This window comes from Engraulis encrasicolus, chromosome 9 (genome assembly GCF_034702125.1).
Source record: "Engraulis encrasicolus isolate BLACKSEA-1 chromosome 9, IST_EnEncr_1.0, whole genome shotgun sequence".
Taxonomy (NCBI): Eukaryota; Metazoa; Chordata; class Actinopteri; order Clupeiformes; family Engraulidae; genus Engraulis; species Engraulis encrasicolus.
In genome coordinates, this window is record NC_085865.1 from 18,570,781 (window position 1) to 18,590,859 (window position 20,079).

The window sequence follows — 20,079 nt, forward strand, 5'->3', positions numbered from 1 at the left end:
TTTACTGACAGGTTAGGGTTATGCATGGTTTTGGTAAGGGCACAGCAGAGTATTTTCGCACTTAGCAGTAGAAATTCGTGGCAGCAACAGAAATCGTCCGACACGGCGGGAAAACTGTGCGAACCAGGGGCCTCATTTATCATCAGTTCGTAGAATGCATTCTAAATTGTGTCCTACGAGTGAAATATAGAATGGTCGCAAGTACAGAAAAATCGGGATTTATTACCTCTCCATGATAAATCCACCTTTCAAATCACTGTGCATGCGCGCATTCAGGGTAATTTGCATCCCGAAACGCCTCCTAGTAACCATATATGGTATTAAAATACATTTAAATGCCATGTTAATTCGAAGGCATCACCCTGTTTGGACACACATGAACACACGCGCCACACAAAGCGCTGGCGGGAAGTGCGGAGATAGAAACATTTCCGCGGCAGAAGTGGAGGTGCTTTCGACAGGAGGACAGTGTTTCAAAATAAGTCAAAGAAGGAGACACACATGGATGAAAACATTGTAAAATGGCACACTGTCATACTCAATTGCCATTCAATGCAAACTATACCTTGCACGGTCAATATTATTTGCAATTGCATGTTTCTTCCACTCGCACGCATGGTCTGAGGTGTGCGTAGATTTAGGCACATTTCTACGTTCAAGTACATGTTCATAAATCCCACACTTTGCCCAGGAATGATCGTAAGCTTGTTTACGCACAGATCTGTGCCTAAGAACGCTTGATAAATGAGGCCCCTGGTCACAAGGAGTTCCAACGGCATTGAGGGGCACGAATTTACTTGCAAAGCGTCGCACCTCAGCGCGGAATGCACCAACGTGAAATAAATACGCCAGAGATTCTTCAAGTATAGAGATATGCCAACATAATAGGTTTCTATGGGCACCTAACTTGACCAGGTTCCGGTCTGCCTAAAGGGGCGTGTCATAATGCTCCTAGCATTTAATAGAACAGTCCTCAGGTCTGCCTAGGTCTGCCTAAAGGGGGATTTCCCCCCCTATAAAAGAACCCGGAAACAATGGGCCAATGGAACCTCTCTCTCTCTACTCTCTCTGAATACGCCTTTGCATGATGCCAGTCCGGAAGAGGAGGGGCGGGGCGCTGCCCAAGTGAGACACAGGTGCTACCTGGAACACGTCCGCCCAGGGACTCCAGGTAGATAAACATCTGCTGAAACACACAGCTGCTTGATCACCTTCAATCATAAAGATTAAGAAACCTTCCAGGAATTGGGGTTCCACATCATCGCCATGATCAAAGCAGTCCTATTTAGGCCTAAGCAGCTGACGGTACACACACACACACACACACAAACACAAAAGGGATGTAGAGTTGGCGTTTGGAAGCCCGCTAATCAAAAACCGCTAAGAGAGCTGTTTGTGTGTTTGATCTTATTTATCCATGACGGGGCCCTGGCAAGTCGGTTGGACTCATGTGTGTTAGGAGGTTAAGTAATGTTGCCAGGTCCACCTGGGGGGCAGCTGAAGAGGATGCTGAGCTGCTAACGCATGCCAAATGGACAGATGGAAACATAATGCAATCTGGCTGAAATCTGCCCACTTAGACATACAGGGTAACGCAAACAGAACTAAAACGTTGGCATACTGTAGATATACAGAATAACGTAAATAGAATAGGAATGTTGGCCTACCGCGTGAACTGCACCAGAAATGACTTAACTTGCTATTGTGTGTATACATATTACACTGCCTTTCACACTGCTCATTTTTCTCATCCTTGTCTTTGAAATGCACTTTTTACCTCCATCCATCCTCAAGTGCCACAAAAAAAAAAAAAAAAAAAAATCCACATTCTGCGTTTATGTGCCATCAGGCTTTAAATGTCGTGCCTACATACCGTCTCTTCCAGGTGCCTCGCTCAGCAGAATCTTTATCTGTGAAACTACCTCGAACTTCTTCTGCCATGGCTTTCTATTCATGTGTTTGTTTATGGGTCTGTCTGACTCAGAGCCATCTAGGGCTTGAGTTCTGAGTACTCCACAGTCACCCCTCTGAGTAGGCAGAGTTTGCATCACCGTCTGACACATTCGCCTTGACTCAACTGTCTGTCTCTGGCTCCCCCTCAGTGTGTGTGTGTGTGTGTGTGTGTGTGTGTGTGTGTGTGTGTGTGTGTCAGTGAGTATAAAGTCAGTGTATGTGTGTGCGCGTGTGAGCGCACGCGCCTGTGTTCGCTCGCCATCAGACAGTGTATCAGTGTAATAGGCTTCAGTGTTTGAGCACACTTCACGAGAGACTCGGCAGTGAGAGGTGGAGTGATGTGCCACCTTCCATTGCTCCGTCTGTGTGTCGACTGTCTCTAAACGGCGCTCTCCCTCTGTCTGATGCGGCGGCTGAGCGCTGTTGACATGGGAGAAGAGAGGAGTGCTCCAGGCTTCTCCCCACAGTGCCAAGTGGAGCGCGAGCCGAGAGAAACTCCAACCACTTCAGAGGGGTAGAACAACATCAATATGTACAGTATATACCCATCCCCATTCCATGGTACTTTATCAAGTTTTAACCACACTATGGAGACCTATTTTAAAGCCAAAAAGGCCTCAGGGTTGGAGTGTAGCTCATTTTGAATTGGATGTTTGAGTTGGATGTTCAGTTAGATGTTTGAGTTGGATGTTTCCCATCACGTGCTGTAATTAGTTTGAACATGTGGCACTCTGTGATGTACAACAAAAATATAAATCGGGCCAGAGTCTACATTGGAACTCTGCATGGTCTCATCACAGTAATACAACCAGCTGCATCAGTATTTATGGTAATGCAGTCAGATACTGACCTTACTTTTTTGAGTATTTCACATTATATTGCATTAAGCTCAACTGTTATTTTATCTACCCTAGAGTACTAATCTCTTGGGGTGCTGCATACTAAATGATGTCAGTCTCTGGGCTCAATAACACAGAGAACATTTTGCCAAGTTAAATGAAGCAAATTCCATTCCAGCGTTCCATGAAGCAAAGTTGTCGAAAAGACTGTATGTATTTACTTTGTGTTCAGTAACATAAACCGTGTCATGGGTGGTCGTACCTGTAGTGTGTGTGTGTGTGCGTGCCTGCGTGCGTGCGTGTGTACCTTACCTCTGAGGAGCATGAGCAGAAAGGTGGGCTGCTAGTGTGTGTGTGTGTGTGTGTGTGTGTGTGTGTGTGTGTGTGTGTGTGTGTGTGTGTGTGTGTGTGTGTGTGTGTGTGTGTGTGTGTGTGTGTGTGTGTGTGTGTGTGTGTGTGTGTGTGTGTGTGTGTGTGTGTGTGTGTGCACGTGTACCTCTGAGGAGTGTGAGCAGGAAGGAAGGCTGCTGTGCCAGGCTGTGCCGCAGGGTGGGGTCAGCATACAACAGCTTCCTCAGCATCGCAAGGCAGGGCTCCAGCAGACAGTCCATGTTCTACACACACACACACACGTCATTGGCATAGGTCAGAATGGGCTGGATGACTTTCCGTCTGTGTGTGTGTGTGTGTGTGTGTGTGTGTGTGTGTGTGTGTGTGTGTGTGTGTGTGTGTGTGTGTGTGTGTGTGTGTGTGTGTGTGTGTGTGTGTGTGTGTGTGTGTGTGTGTGTGTGTGTGTGTGTGTGTGTGCACGTGTTCTGTCCAAACAGATTAATAAATCACACCATACAAAAACAGGTATAAAATGTTCGTTGCTTAATAGGTCTTATGTGACTGTACAGCATGCTGAGTTTGTGTGTGTTCAGGGGGTTGGTATAAGTACAAGGGCATTTCTGAATATGTATTTTTAGTGTTTATGACCGACCGTTTGGCTAAACAATCTATCCTGACTGAAAAGGCATACGCCTGCCAACGCAATGACAGATCAGCATTTTCAGAATATCACTGCTGAATGCCGTTCTGCAAATTAGCTTTTTGTACACTAAAATAATCAGAGAACGGCAGGGAAGGTGCTGGAGATGTCTGTTTTTGGAAACCTAAATACACTATATTACCAAAAGTGTTCGCAAACCTGCCCTGACTCACATATAAACTTAACTACCATCTCATGCCAAACCCATGGGATGGCAGTTACGTTCATATGTCAGTCAAGACAGGTTAGCACAGACTTTTGGTAATATAGTGCGGCTGAATTGCTTACCGCCCTCTTCACCGTTCAGCTCTCAGTTTGTTATTCTGCCGCAACAGTGCCACTGAAAGTGGAGGTGCACGCTGAACTAAGAGTGTTGACAACGCTGTCACATACTCTATGGCTACTGAAGACTTTACTTGTCAAAACACAATAGTGTGTGTCAACAGACTAACACTTCCTCAATTACCAACACAACCACACAAAACAGACAGAGAGACAGACAGACAGACAGACACAGAGATAGACACACACACAGACACAGTTAATACATGATGATTACACATTGTTTTGAGCAATTAAACCTGGCCAGCGCTGTGTCGCGATCACAACCCAGTTGCCGGTGTGCTAAACATGCCAAGAGAGGGGCACTAATCAGCACAAACCAAAGAAAACACGGAGGCCCACTCTCATTATTAGCTATGCTGCATGACACCCCAAAACTCTGCTCGATTCACCCCAGCTGACCCCTGTGTCTCACAAAATGTTAATTAGCCGACAGTCTCTCTCTCTCTCTCTCTCTCTCTCTCTCTCTCTCTCTCTCTCTCTCTCTCTCTCTCTCTCTCTCTCTCTCTCTCTCTCTCTCTCTCTCTCTCTCTCTCTCTCTCACTCTCTCTCTCTCTCTCTCTCTCTCTCTCCCCACAATCCCTCCAACAGCTTCACCCCTCGCTTGTGTTAACAGAGCAAAATCAGACTGCAGGCCAGCAGAGACACTCCCTCAGACAGGGGACAACCAAAGGACCAACATGACCCCATTAACACTTATTACACCAAGCAGGCAGAGAGAAGGTGTCTACCTGTAAAACTGGGCAAAGAGCTTTTGTTCACTTGGTGGTGTTTTTTTGATGTTTTTTGTTTAGTACTTTTTTTGTCCCACTGCTTGGCATTCTCTTTCAAAATCCCTAAAGCCATGATGATGGAGGATTGCTCAGCGCAGCAAGTTGAAATGAAATCACAGTTTTGCTTACGTCTTGAACAATCAAGTGTACACCCACCAACGCTTTATTTTTCATTTGAGTAATGTGGGAGTATGCAGACCGATACAGTAGCTACTCCACCCAACAGCTGTTGAAGGGAGTTTTTACACATCAGCAGAAAGCAGCAATAAAATAATAATAAAAACGACAAGACACAACAAGAATAATAATAAAAAACACACCAGCGGAGTTATGTTGTTTTACCTTTATGGAGTTGTTTACAACCTCCCTGATTGCACCGATCACTTTCTCAGCAATTCCGAGGCTCTTTAGCACAGAATGCATCGCCATGTCTGCAACCACAAAAACATCTCTTCTAAATTTGAATTGCATTTTGGAAAGCTCATTAACTAAGCTCATTTTTCTTTGGCACTAGGAAAAGGCGCTTTGCTTTGCTTTGCTAGGCTAAATGAACACTTTGGTTCGAGAGTTTGTTTACAGACACTACAGCGATGGTTTGCCAACATTGATCCTCAATCTTCAAGCAATGCACGCCATTTAAATCAAACCCTTCCCCTGATATTGCCTACTGGCTATATATACAGTATAGTTACAGATTTCAAATCAAACCCTTTAAATCAAAACCTTCCCCTGCTGCTGCCTACGTACTGTATATAGAGTATAGTTACATATTTCAAGAGATTATATACAAATTAGTAGAGATGCACCGAAATGAACATTTGTGGCCGAAACCGAAACCGAATAATAATGAATGTCTTGGTCGAATACCGAAACCGAAACCGAATGTTACAATTCAGTCAAAAGATTTTTCACTATTTTGATATATTACGGGTTAGGGGTGTAAATCACAGCCTTCATGACGATACGATATGGTATCGATTTCTTAAAGTAGGGATTCAAATTACTTTTCCACTACTATTGTGTTATGGAGCTAGGGCATTGCACAGGGGCCAGCGATTCGATTCTTTTCAATTCTTAAGAATGCCCCACGATACGATGCGATTCGATTAAATCGCCGGCTGATACTTCCGATACATCGATACATTTCGATTTTATTTACATCCCTATTACGGGTTACAATAAATCTGTTGACATGATTTTGAAAGAAAATAAATGTGTATTTGAAGTCTTCAAATGTTAGTGTAGAACTGAAATTAGCTTAGTTACTGCCCATTTTCAATTAATTTTCTATTTGGCCTCCGATTCGGCCACTCAATTGAGTCTCGGCCGAAAACAGAAAGTGTCTTTTTTTGCGTTTTCGGCCGAATATTTTCTGCGGCCGATTTTCAGTGCACCTCTACAAATTAGTATTACGGCTAGTTTTAAACCAGTAATATTCTAACATTCTACATTTAGCTTACAGAGAGCCATATAATAGGGACGTTGTGATCAAAGTGTAATCAAACTTTTATCTTACCCTGCAGCACGACCACAAGCTGCTCTGCTGCCGACCTCCTGAGCACCAGGTCAACCGTCTCAGATGTGAATATGTTGTACAGTTTATTCACAGACTCCACCTGTGGCAGGAAGGATATTAGACACCCAGCACACTTTAAAAGGGAAGACATTTTGGTGACTCTGATGAAGACGTTTTTGTCGTCTAATGCAGTGTTTCCCAACCAGGGGTACGTGTACCACTAGGGGTACATGAGCACACTGCAGGGGGTACTTGGAAAATGGAATTTTAACAAATGTATGGGGCTTAGTTACATTGGGATAGAGAAAGCGGTATAGAACTTAACTTGGGGGGTACTCATGGCACAATGAATATACTTAGGGGGTATATGAGACAAAAAAGGGGAAACACTGGTCTAATGCATTGAAAATTAATAGAAAAAACTAAATAAGAGTATATGTACGTTACGTAGTAAGCGAGTGTACGGAGTACATGTTTTCCTTTGTTCTATTACAAAGTTGGTTAGTGTGTAGTCTGAATTGCACCACTGCAATCTACTAGATCTACCTTATCCACTCCATCTATTGCCCACTACTGAGAGATGTGAGGACTGACTATTCAAGCATTTTTGGTCGTTTCTCTCCTTTGAACCAGATAAGACAATTGAGAGATGACAGGAAATGAAGAGGAGATATGAAAAGGACCAGGACATAACCTCACAACCTGATCTGAACCTGCTGGGGCTCTCTAGGTTTGTAGTGCAAACACCTCAACCCTTGCCCTCACTGCGAGCATCAGGACACAACCTCAGGTTCAGGTTCAGATTTCAGCGAACCGTATCATAGCTCAATACCATGAACTTCACTGACTTTTAACTTTTCTTTTTCACTTTGATCACCCAATTCACTTCACCGGCAGAGAATTTTGTTCGCCAAATCTGCCAGCCAGAAGAAATGTTTTTTTTGCCACTCTGGTCGCTCCTCAAGGTCTAAATTATAAAAGAATACCCCTTTGGCCAACTCCACAAGCCCCTTTTGGCCCACCTTGAGGAAGGACTTGTCGGTGGTGTCCAGCTGGAGGTCGACGGCCTGGTTGAGGAGGAAGAGGGAGGGCAGCTGGGCCATGACGCCGCTCTCCAGAGCCGGACGACAGTCGCTCGCCCCCTCCGCACCCGTCAGGTGGGGGATCAGGTGCCGCACTGCTGCTACTCGCACTCTGAACACACACACACACACACACACACACATTTATGCATACATAGACACGCACATGCACACACACACACACACACACACACACACACACACACACACACACACACACACACAGACACAGACACAGACACACACACACACACTGTGTTTAAATTGGCCAGAAGCCCTCTGGAGCTCAGTAGCTCAGATATACAACCAGTGAGAATTGAGCTCCCAGTGCTACAGATTTAATAGAAATACAAAAGAGTGGGTTATTGACAAATGATTAAAGAAGGGCTCACTTGCCTTAGGAAGGCCAAAACGCCAAAACACGCGCACACAGGCACACACACAGACACACAGACACACAGACACGCACACGCACACACGCGCACACACACACACACACACACACACACACACACACTCTCCAATAGTTTAACACTTCAGGGCTGACCAAGTTATTACAGACAAGTGTTCTTCATCTCCTTCCCTGAAAGCCAAAACGCGCTGCTCCAAGAGGGATGCTTGTGTTTACGACTGTATTCATGAAGTCAATAGCTCCAGGTCTATAACATTTTTATTAGGAACCCGTAGCAAAGGTAGCGGCGTAGAGGGAATGAATCTCCAAAAACCGAATGGATCTATTAGAACAGCAAGTCACTGCTTCAGCCAGAATTCTTCAGATCATAAATAACCTCACTTTTATGAGTCGTTACAAATTTGTATTGGGAGGAGTACATTTTTACGCAATGATTGACTCTAAAGAATTGAATTGTCAATGACAATGAACATGAAGTGTGTCAAATAATAGCCTATTATTCGCCACGATACTGAGCATAATCCAAATTGCGTGGAGGCGTTACTATTTTATGCCTCGTATCGCTGTCAAGGCGACCTTTACTGAAGACGATGGTGCAGCCGCTGAGTGCACAACTTCTCTGAGCAATGGGGAGCTTTTTATAAAGCAAAACATATTCCAACATATTCATAACCTCTTTGTATATATCCATAATGTGTGCATACCGTAGCACTTAGTTGCACAAATCCAAAAGATTTACGATATTATGTGATCCTGTCTGAACCAGATTTGTCCAAAGCCTGACTGATTTGATTCAGGCATATAACATCAGATGAGAGGGATGTAACATGTAGGTCAGCATATGACAAAATGGTCAGCTGATTGGGCCGTAAAAAAGGAGAAGTGGGTCAATATTAGTGATGGCCAAACTGCTCATCAGCTCTCTTGGGCATAAAGTAAATAACACAGTAAATAGTAAACAAAAATACACAATGCTATCGTTGCAACTAGAATGTCAGATTTCAAAGGGTTGGACGATTTTACTAGAAGTGGACAATTTTACAGTATCTCCAAAATAACAATTGTTTTAATGCTGCAGTAGAACAAAAGAAGACTGCGCCATACAGTGCTCAAGCCCTCTCAGTGTTTTTCAAAACAGCCAACTTGGACACTTTGTCTGAGTGCCCTCGCAACACTTGTTGAAAGGCATTTAGCTGTAAAAAACAATCAACCTAAACAAGCTATTACCGTAATTTATCTTTTGAATCAAACTTTTGGCACTTCCACAAAAGCACCCTTGAATGCATTCACACCAAGAGTTACCCTTTAAAATTTGTTGCTGCACCCCACCCACTACCTGACACTTGTCAGCCAGAGCCTCCATCAATGGCAGCGAGATTTGGCCCGTTCATACCAGGCTATTCCAAGACCAGTGCCAGTCTGCTCTGAGAAGGAAAACACAAACGACTCGCACTAACAGCAACCACAGGAGGCATTTCACACCAGCCGACTAAACGTAATTAAAGTGTTTTCTATCGAGTAATGAACTTGGCACAGCACATACGCATAAACAGAAGTTTATGGAAATATATACAGACACACCAAGAATGTCTTCTTACTAACACACATTTTCATACGCAAGCACAGCCGTGCACACGCACGCGCGCAAACACGCACACACACACACACGCGCACACACACACGCGCACACACACACGCGCGCACACACATGCGCACACACACACACACAGACTCACTCCTGCTGCTTGGAGAAGAGCAATCGGAGCGCGGCGCGTAGCTTGACAGTGTGCGATGGCGTCCCGACGTCCGTCTCGCCTGACGGCTCACTTATCAGCAGGATACAGTTTCCCAAGGCATCCTCACTGCCGGCATAACTCTGCAACATAAACACACACACACACAGAACAGTAACACACATACACACACACATACACACACAACAGTGACACACACATACATGTACAACAGTAACACACACAAACACACACACACACACGCACACACACGTACAACAGTAACACACGCACACACACGCACACACAGAGAACAGTAACACACACAAAGAACAGAAACACACCCACACACATACACACACACCCACAACAGTAACACACAGACACAATAACACAAAGTAACACACACACACACACACACACACACACACACACACACACACACACACACACACACACACACACACACACACACACACACACACACACACACACACACACACACACACACTTGATTTAGAGTGTCCCCAAACAACAGAGAAAACCACAGAGGGCTGGGGGCTGAGCTAAACATTAAATAATAAATATGCATAGGGAGCCAGTGAAAAGCCTGCTTCTCTGCATTCCGACTATAATAATGACGGGCCAATTAACTGAGAGCACTCGGCAAAATGTAATCAATTTTGATGACCTTTTGGTTTTATTAGGAGGGGAGGGAGGTGGGGGGGGGGTTCTCTTTTTTATGTTTTTGCCCATTTATATTGAAAACACTCAGTCTAATTCAGCCGGAATTTATGAACTTCCAAGCCGGCAAGGTCCGTGTCACTTATATAATTGAAGAACGGCGGCCACCCACCTCCCCGTCAATCGCACGCGCCGTTAAATTAAAATGCAGTGTTTCCACGGCCGGCCCAGGACAGTAATGTATGCTAATACAGAGATATACCACCCTCCTCCCTCCCTCTGTCCTCCCACATGGCTGGGTACCCAAGCAGCAGAGCTCCCCGAGCGAGGGAGCGTATCGTAGCATAGCGTAGCGTAGCTCAGGCACCTTACCTGTAAGACAGGGATGACCGGGTAAAGAGCCTCATTAAGTTTGCTCCAAGTCGCGGCTGTCATCATCAATCTCCCTTTGAGCAGGTACAGGAGGATATCCTTGGCAGCCGCTTTCACCTGTGGGCGCCGCATATAAAAAAAAGCAAATTGATGGGCGGGATGGATGGGGCGGGAGTGGAGTGGAGTGGAGCGGAGTGGATGGCGCTTCCCAGGCACTCCGTCATGCCGATGACACACGCCGGCTTCGCCTCACGCACGGCGCCGGCATATGTACGCCGTTGGCCCAATGTCAAACATTGGCTTAAAGTGACCTCAACATGACAATAGCTGCCCGGTTTTTTTTTCTCGCTATCTCCTTTTTTATATAATACAAACCCCAACTCCGATGAAGTTGGGACGTTTGGTAAACAGTGAATAAAATCAAAATGCTATCATTTTCAAAACATTCAATCTATTCATTAGATGGAGAATAGTGAAAAGACAACATATTAAGTGTTAAAACCGAGAAAAAAATATTGTTTTGGGGGACATATGTACTCATTTCTAATTTGATAAATCCAACACGTCTCAAAAGAGTTGGGACGGGGATCAGTGAAATTTAGTAAACATCCAAATAAGATAAAACAACAAAGAAGAACATTTCAAAATGAATTGTACTGACGAACAATATAGGTGTTCAGGTATAAGATCATCACAGAGAGGCTGAGTCACTCAGAATTAAAGATGCAATGGGAATAATTACCATAGTTATTACATACATTTTTGAATTCCTTTTGATTTACCACGATTGAGTGTATGTACGACATATTTTTGTTAATAAAATCATTGTATAGGTTCATGACATCATGAAATATATATTGGCTGTAGTCTCACTCTAATTCCTGGAGTGCTAGAGCTATTGAAAATTGACCATATTAAGAATGCTTAATGCATGAAAATGATACAGGGGTTTAACATTCTCCTAAGCACCTGAGCTCACTTGAAATAGACCCAGAAGACATGGGAAACTGTCCTTTGCTTACAGAAGTCAGCAGAAGTTGTAGAAGTCCATTCTTTTTGACAATAATAGAGCATTGCACATCCTGTGCTACAGTGAAAATGGACCATCCAACTTGTGTTAGTGCTAGCTTCAAAAGTCAGCCTCCATGATGGCATGCGGATGCAGTAGTGCATTGGTTAAGATGTTCTCACTCATCTGTAGAGTTAAATACAGTGCTGAATGGTATAAATGGGTTTTAAACAGCATGAAAAGCCACTCATACATTATATTTTGAAGGGAGATCTTCGATTACTGCCACATAGTAAGGTCAAATTGCATTCTCTACTATGTTTTAACAGTTTGGCTCCATCATAAGGACCAGCAGGTGATAAAATGGTGGGTTTTTGGTCAAGACCTGTCACACTGTAAGCACTACAGAAAGGAAAACATTGCAAAACATGACAAGGAATACACCCACCATTTAAGCTGGTGAAATCATGTCCAAGATAGGAATTAACACTGTTTTTTATATAAAATCATCTCATCGGCTAATGTATTTAACTGTTAAGTGTTGTCTTTTGTTTTGTTTTTAGTCTTCCTCGACATTTGCTGCCATTTATTGTCCCCGTCCCAACTCTTTTGAGACGTGTTGGATTTATCAAATTAGAAATGAGTACATATGTCCCCCAAAACAATATTTTTTCTCGGTTTTAACACTTAATATGTTGTCTTTTCACTATTCTCCATCTAATGAATAGATTGAATGTTTTGAAAATGATAGCATTTTGATTTTATTCACAGTTTACCAAACGTCCCAACTTCATCGGAGTTGGGGTTTGTAGACAAAGCATAAAGAGCCCTTCAGCGTGTCCTTGTTTACGAGTCGTGTTATTGTTATGCGTGACGTGTAGTCGGGACATTGTAGTTAGCTGGGGGAGTGAGTAGTGACATTACCTTGGCGGCCTGCTCCTGAAGGCCAAATGTGCTGATCTCGTACAGGACTCTGGGGTGGAGGACGAAGTGGACACCGCTGCAGATGGATGACAGCGGCTTGGACACGTTCTGGACCCCCAGGCAGTCCTGTCGCCACAATGACATGACAGCATGACAACATTGTTAAGTCTTTAAGCACTCTCGTACTAGTCTACTGACAGAACGGATGACATTCTATTGACTGTTAATTATCCACAATAACAAGGGAAGTGTCAACAGCAGTTGCTAGCGCTAAATCATTCACAAGGGCTGGGCAGCCTAGCAGGAACTAGCAGACCCAAAATCCTTTTGTTGCCCAAAAACGTTGGAATAGGCAGGGTTAGTTGGTGCATCGATGTTGAAACTATTTATAAACCATCTATTATAACGTTAACTTATTAGCATCCTGGGTAGTGTTTGATTAAAGTGATAAACAATGAAAATGTGCTGATCTCGTAGACACTCCAGACGGATGACACTGGCTTGGACACGTTCTGGACACTCAGACAGTCCTGTCGCCATAATGACATGACAACAGTATTAAGCCTTTAAGCACTCTTGTACTGCCTATTGACAAGAGGGGGATTTGCTGTGGTGACATTCTATTAACTGTTTATAGATGTAGAGAGTCAATTTTATAAACCATCTATTATAATGTTGTGTCTTGTTAGCATTACTGACTGTGTTTCATTACAGTGATGAACAATAAACAAAATGTAATAGGATAATAATGCACCCTCAAATGCCATTCTAGCAGAATAAAGTGATAGTCCCTATATATACTGTAGATTACTATTTTGAGGAAATAGAAACATCACAAGAGAGTGAAAGCATCCACCAAGTTGAAAGGTGACAAGGTCATTCAGCCAAGCCACACAAGGAACTGTAATACCTTGACAACGTTGAGGGTCCAGGTGTAGCACTCCATCTTAACGGCCGGGAGGGGGTGCGAGAGCAGCTTCAGGTAGATGTCCTGACTCTGCGCGCGCAGCATGGGGCTGGCCTGGGCAAACCTCCACCTCGGGGGACACAGAGTCAAAGCCACATTTACGTACTCGCATTTAACCCACCTCAACTGCACAGCAATGGCACGTGCATCAATCGCAATATACACCGCGGGAGGAAAAGTGGTGGAGCAATGTGATTGTAGCTGCGCTCGTAATCAAATGCTTCCAGCCGCAGAGATGCCGTTGATGGGCACGCGTGTTCGATCGGCTGTCTCTTTTCCTCTTTCTAATGATGAGTCGAAATCAATTAGAGGGGATGGGATTCACTGCAGAAGAGATCATGATTTCCCCATTGACGTACTGTTAGCCTCATACTGACATAAAGACTCGTCAATACAAAAATCGCAACAAATTCATGTACTGCACTGTATTGGACACACACAATTTTTTCAATATTCCATGCTTTACTTCTTCCCACTGACACGCGCCTTAGCAGAGTGGGCTTACAGTGTGTACAATGTATGGCAGTTAAACCAGGCCCATCAAAGGCAGAAGTGGGACATTACCATCAAACCTTGTCTTCTAGATTTAGGCATTCAGGGGCTGTACGGTACTTCTCTATTTTAATTTCACCAAGCAAAGCCACTTTTCTCATGACTAGACACTAAACCAAGCGAAAAGGCATTGGTGCTTACAGGAAGGAGCAGATTTGGACACATTCCTTCACCACAGGCAGGTGCTGATGGTAGGGAAGGCCCTCCACTGCCTGCTCAGCAAGCTCCAGCAGATCACACCAGTTCTTCTCTCCCTACAGAAACAAGAGGAAGTGAAGAATAAACAAACAAACAAACAAATAAACAAACAAGCAAGCCAACAAACAACAACAACAATATAAATAAAAAAGAGGAAGCACATCAGGATGATAAAGTAGCATTTGAGTAGATGAAACATTATGCTTCAAAAATAAATGAAAGACTAGTGGAAAGACTCGGCATGGATCAATAGCAACATGCTTTTCATGTTTCTCCCCCCTACCCCACACCTCCCTCACGTCTTCGATCAGGTGCTATCGATCCCATTAAGTATTAATCCCCAGCCCTCCTGTCTGGCATTAAAGGCGAGCGAGGAAGAGGAGGCTCCTTTTTAATTACCTCCGCCTCGGCCTCCTTGAGGAAGGTGCAGGTGGCCTCCATGGTGTGCGCGGCGCGGGAGGTGCGGAGGTAGAGGCCGTGGCTGCCGGGGCTGGCCAGCTCCAGGTAGGCCACCGCCGCCTCGTGGCTGCTGGGGAAGGCCTCGGCCCACGGGGAGTCCAGGCACAGCAGGAAAACGGCCGCCACCGCGCTCTCCGGAAGGTTGTCGCTCGCCTACACATGGGGAGACATCACCACACCGAACTGACTGTTTTAAACATATTTTTTTAGGGTTTTTGTCTAACTGATATAGTGAAGAATGTGAGGAAACAAAGGGGGGAGAGAGAGATAGGGTTGGGATATGACCGTGTAAGACTCAAACCTAGGTCCCCGTGAGCCAGCCCATTTTTGGCTGGGTGCAGCGGCACAGAGCTCCCCCACCAATAACATTTAAAGAAAAGGTGTACAGGAGCCTGTATGAACACTGCACATCTTCCACGTTATAGCCCAATAAATAAGGTGAAATGGCTTAGTGTGCAGGATTTTTATATGGTATTTTATAGATTCTGTAGGTTCCTGATCTGTGTCCAACGTACCTGCCAGCTGGAAGTGTGCGAAAAACATTTTCTAACAACAAGTGTTTAAAAAAGTTAGGAACACCACAATAAAGACAGACAAAAGAAAGGGCTGTGCCATCCTATCAAATTGTAAAACATTGTCTACTATCTCAGATTAAGATTCAGGTGAAGTGAGCCAACTGATGCTTGAATGAACAGAGGCAAAGCTTTCAAAAAAAAAAACTCAAGTTAATTAAAATCAAGAAGAGAACTATTCTAAGGTCATTGTAAGACATTACACGGTCCAATGCTTTTTTAAAAAAAGCAGAACTTCTTAAGCCCATTTTTTTTTTTCAAAAAAGCATATTCATGGGCCCTGCCGTGGCCTAACGGTAGGGCACTAGGTTACTACACTAGCAACCTGGGTTCGATTCCAGCTCTGGTCATTTGTCAGTCCTTGAGTGCGTTTTAATATGCGACCTTGCCTCCTCCACTTGCCTCCTCCACTTGCTTCTCGTCATGATGACATCACTGACAACAGCATTATATTTCAATATCTTGCAAAAGCTCAATTGTAAAGTCTTTTTCTCATTTGCAATTGGGATGGTGAATGAAAAACAGTCCCTCAAAAGTTGTTGTGGCGAGGCTGACAGCTGGGAAACTTTATCGTTTTCTCCACGGAGGAGGGGCCAGGAGGCGGGACGAGGAGACAAGCACAAGTGGAGGAGGCAAGGTCACATATTGGGATGCACCCCTTGCCCGTCTCTCTCTGCCCACTTGTTTCCTGTCCCTCTCACTCTATCCTATCACAAATAAAGGCACAAAGCCCTACAAAAATTAGTAAAAAAAAAAAAAAAAAGCACATTCACAGACCTTCTCTACGGGTAGGAGTGTTTGCAGCAGTCGTATGGTGAAGATGGCGGTGCTGGTGTACGTCATCCTGTGGTACACCAGAGAAGCGTCCTGTTCCTCACCCCCTTGGCTGCCGTGGTAGGACAAAATGTCCCCCAGTGTCTCCAAACATCCCTGGATCTTCTCCTTCTGCAAGTTGTAGAAAGCAGGCACGAAACACTGAACACACTGAAGTCACACAATTCTACCAGAAAATCTCCGGGATGATTCAATAGCAGCGGTCCCACACCAGGGGGCAGTAGCAGCACTGTGCATCACCACCGTGGGAACTTTTCTAAAAGATGTCAGATCACTTTTTAAGGGGGGAGATGGCGGTGGGTGCCATGAGCGTGCATAAACCGCTGATGATGTGTGAGGCGCGCGGTGAAAAATACATAAATCTTCAAACGAACGGTAAGGCAATTGTTACTACACAGCACTTATGCAGTAGATTCAGCACCGGGTTATGACTCGCAGGCACAAGTTGCTAGCCTCCCTTCAGTCACTTAGCACAGTGTGTAGGAGGAGACTGTACCTGCATCTGTTTACAAAGAGCCTAAAGTAGACCAAGGGTACTGCAAAAAAACAGGAGAATGGAAATTCACAGCGGGTAGTAGACAAATTCGGGTAAACTAGGATGGTGGCTGATAGATATTGAGAACAAAATAATAATTAACTACAGAGACGAGTGAACTATATAATATATCAGCCAGAGGCTGGTAAAAAAAAGTCTACAATTTTCTTGACCAAGTTCATTTGCTGGCCTGCTATTCACAGGCCACAACATCCACAGCTGATTAGCTCTATACTGGCCCAGTGCCGTTGGCAGTGGCCCAAGCTGACTGGCTGAGTGAGACACAGACAGAGAGAAGTGGAGAGAGAGAGAGGGGGAGGCAGCCTGCCTTCTTCCCTATCTGTTTACCTGGCCTAGTCAATGTCGTGCCGGAGTTACATAAAGGAAAAGAAAATCTGGAGCGAGTGATGACATCAGGTGTTTCTTTTTTGCTTTTTTTTAACGGGGCTGCTAACACAGACATCAGGCCATGACGCAGACGTGGGCAGAGAAGAGGGAGCCGGATGGGAAGAGGAAAAAGTAAAGATGGGAGATGGGTGGAACGAGAGAGAGGGGGGTGGGGGTGTGAAAGAGAAACAGAGGGGAGGGTAGTAAGAAAGGGAAAAGAGCTTGAGAGGAAGGAGAGGCAGGTACTACCAGCAGAGAGACTGTGTAAAAAAAGAGGCTTTGGAGAGAGACAGGGAGGGAGGCACAGAGAGTGGAAACAGTGAAGGGAAAGCAGTGGAAGCGGACATGTTTCCCAGTTAAAAGCGTGATGGAGAGACTAGAAATGACGAGTGAGAGAGAGGGAAAGGGAAGGGAGGTACAGAAAACAGAAAGAATGAGCTAGACAAGAATGGGAGAGAGATGGAAAGAGAAGTGATGCAACAGTAACTTCCTGTAGTAACTTGGATGGAGGGCAAAAGAGAGACTGAAGGAGAGGAGAAAGAAAGAAAGAAAGAAAGAAAGAAAGAAAGAAAGAAAGAAAGAAAGAAAGAAAGAAAAAAAAGAAAGAAAGAAAGAAAGAAAGAAAGAAAGAAAGAAAGAAAGAAAGAAAGAAAGAAAGAAAAGCAGGGGAGTGAAAAAACAAAGAAAAGACAGAGAGACAGAACGAGAGAGAGACACAGAGAGGAAGAGGGCGAGAGCACAGGAAGACTGAAAAGAAAAGGGAAAAATTGAGAGTAGGACAGGAAGTGAGTGGGAGTAGAGGAGTTTGCAAGTTGGACTGGGCCGGCACGGCGCGGCGCGGCGGAGAGACTTGCCAGTTCTAGGGCGGTGAGGCTGGGCTCGTCCCACAGCTCTCCCGACACGCTGTCTCCGAGCAGGGGCAGGGCCTCGCACAGCAGCTCCAGTGTCCTCTGGAACATGTGCACACTCTCTAGACAACACACAGCAGCACAGGGACCAAAAATTACAACACACACACACATACACTCCACCTTAATATCTTTGTGGGGCCCTCCCATTGCCATCCATTCATATTAACCCTAACAATAGCTAAAGAATCCTAAACTGTGCCCAAACGAAAACAATCCCTTCAGTGGAACATACTTTTTTAAAGGTCAGAAGTAGCAGATTTCCTATGCATTTTGCCATTTGGTGGGTAAAACCTGCTAATTTTGACATTGTTCCACTGAATTGATGAGGGTATATTTTAATATGTGATGAAGATGGGTTGAATGGTCAATAAAATGAATTAACCATTTGGTCTGTTACCACAGGTGTTATCACGTATTTCAGTATGTATGATCTCATTTGCATATTTAATCATCATATTTCAGAAAACTTGCAACTTTCACAGTTGTTAAATCTACATGAGGGCAAATATTGTTTGTGTTGCAAGTCAATATGTCATAGTTTAAAATGTTATCCTATTCCTAGTATCTCCTATAATGTCACCCTACGGAAAAATGAATGGGAAATCTCCAACTTTGACCTGGAAAAAAGAATGTTCCACTAAATATCAATCTGTAGATTTTCAATATGTGATGCAAGGGGGCTTAAGGATCACTTAAAAGTAGGAACCATTACTATTGCAATTTGTCCCGGGTTTTGGCCTTTTTAGAGCTAAATTGACTGGCCTACTAACCTGTCAGTGAGGAAATGGTTTTACATTTTTACTACCCCAGCAAAAGGGGTCAAAACATGTGGGGTCCAGGATTTAGACCGTGTGTTTGTGGAGTTAGAAACTGTAATGTCAAAATTCGTCCTATTCCACAATGGTGAAGAATCTTTCTAAAAAATCCTGGATCCGGATCATGATCTGAATCACCTTCAAAATGTAATCACTTGTTCCTTTTGTCATTTCCAATAACTCCCAAATATTTCATCAAAATCCTTTCATAACTTTTTGAGCTATCCTGCTGTCAGACAAACAAACAAACCAAAGTGACTGAAAACATAACCTTCTTGCTGAAAGCAATAATGGGTACATGCATAATGACATGACATAGACACAGACACAGACAGACGCACAAAGGGAGAATTACTGAAATCTGTACAACATGATATCCTTTGACTGTCGATATCCCCTCTCTCACTCCTCTACTGGACAGGAACGCACGCGTGCAAACACCCACGCACGCACACGGGCACTGACGCACACACGCACGCACACACATGCAGGCACGCACGCAGAGCTTAAGTACTTGTACATGCATACACATGAGCAGATATTACCATGCACAAGAGACAATTAAGATCCAGAACCGCACAAAGCCCTACAAAACAGTTCCAATCCCAAAAAACACAGAAACACACGGCAACTAGGGAAAGTTGAAGTGGAGGAGAGTTACAGAGAATACACAGAAGCATCTGGTTTGGCTAGGCCTTCTGCGCAAGCACACATACAAACACAGTTACATTTCACACAAGCACACACACGCACACACAGACACACCCGCCCATGTTAATCGAGGCACAAATGTGTGTATGCGCACACACACACACACACACACACACACACACACACACACACACACACACACACACACACACACACACACACACACACACACACACACACACACACACACACACACACACACACGAGAGAGACCCTCAGCAGGTGTTTTCCCACTAATACCTCTCCCTCCTCCCCTTCTCTGTTCCTTTCCTCTCATCCCTCCTCCTCTCCTCTCCTCTCCTCCCATCTTCTTGCACCATTCCTCCCTCCTTCTTCTGTTTCCAGCCCCTTTGCAGCTCTCCTTTCCTTAACTGGAGCTGGGGTTTTTTTTACCTCCAATCTCCTCTTCTGCCCCCCTCTTTCCCACTCCCTGATCCTCAGCTGGCCTTGTGGCAGTAGAGGGTTCAAC

At 44.5% G+C, this 20,079-nt stretch overlaps 1 protein-coding gene across 1 annotated transcript in view; it reads right to left on the reverse strand.

Moving 5' to 3' along the window:
• The window catches only part of rttn (rotatin), a 98,835-nt gene that overhangs the window by 58,972 nt on the left and 19,784 nt on the right, over nucleotides 1-20,079 (reverse strand). Inside the window, exons 10-21 of the mRNA XM_063206697.1 lie at nucleotides 18,028-18,143; nucleotides 16,195-16,362; nucleotides 14,786-14,998; nucleotides 14,330-14,442; nucleotides 13,580-13,706; nucleotides 12,670-12,795; nucleotides 10,737-10,853; nucleotides 9,684-9,823; nucleotides 7,476-7,647; nucleotides 6,454-6,553; nucleotides 5,280-5,368; nucleotides 3,289-3,406 (exon numbers count right to left, since the gene is read on the reverse strand). Coding sequence (XP_063062767.1) covers nucleotides 3,289-3,406; nucleotides 5,280-5,368; nucleotides 6,454-6,553; nucleotides 7,476-7,647; nucleotides 9,684-9,823; nucleotides 10,737-10,853; nucleotides 12,670-12,795; nucleotides 13,580-13,706; nucleotides 14,330-14,442; nucleotides 14,786-14,998; nucleotides 16,195-16,362; nucleotides 18,028-18,143 — 1,599 coding nt within the window. The remainder of the gene's footprint in view (nucleotides 1-3,288; nucleotides 3,407-5,279; nucleotides 5,369-6,453; nucleotides 6,554-7,475; nucleotides 7,648-9,683; nucleotides 9,824-10,736; nucleotides 10,854-12,669; nucleotides 12,796-13,579; nucleotides 13,707-14,329; nucleotides 14,443-14,785; nucleotides 14,999-16,194; nucleotides 16,363-18,027; nucleotides 18,144-20,079) is intronic.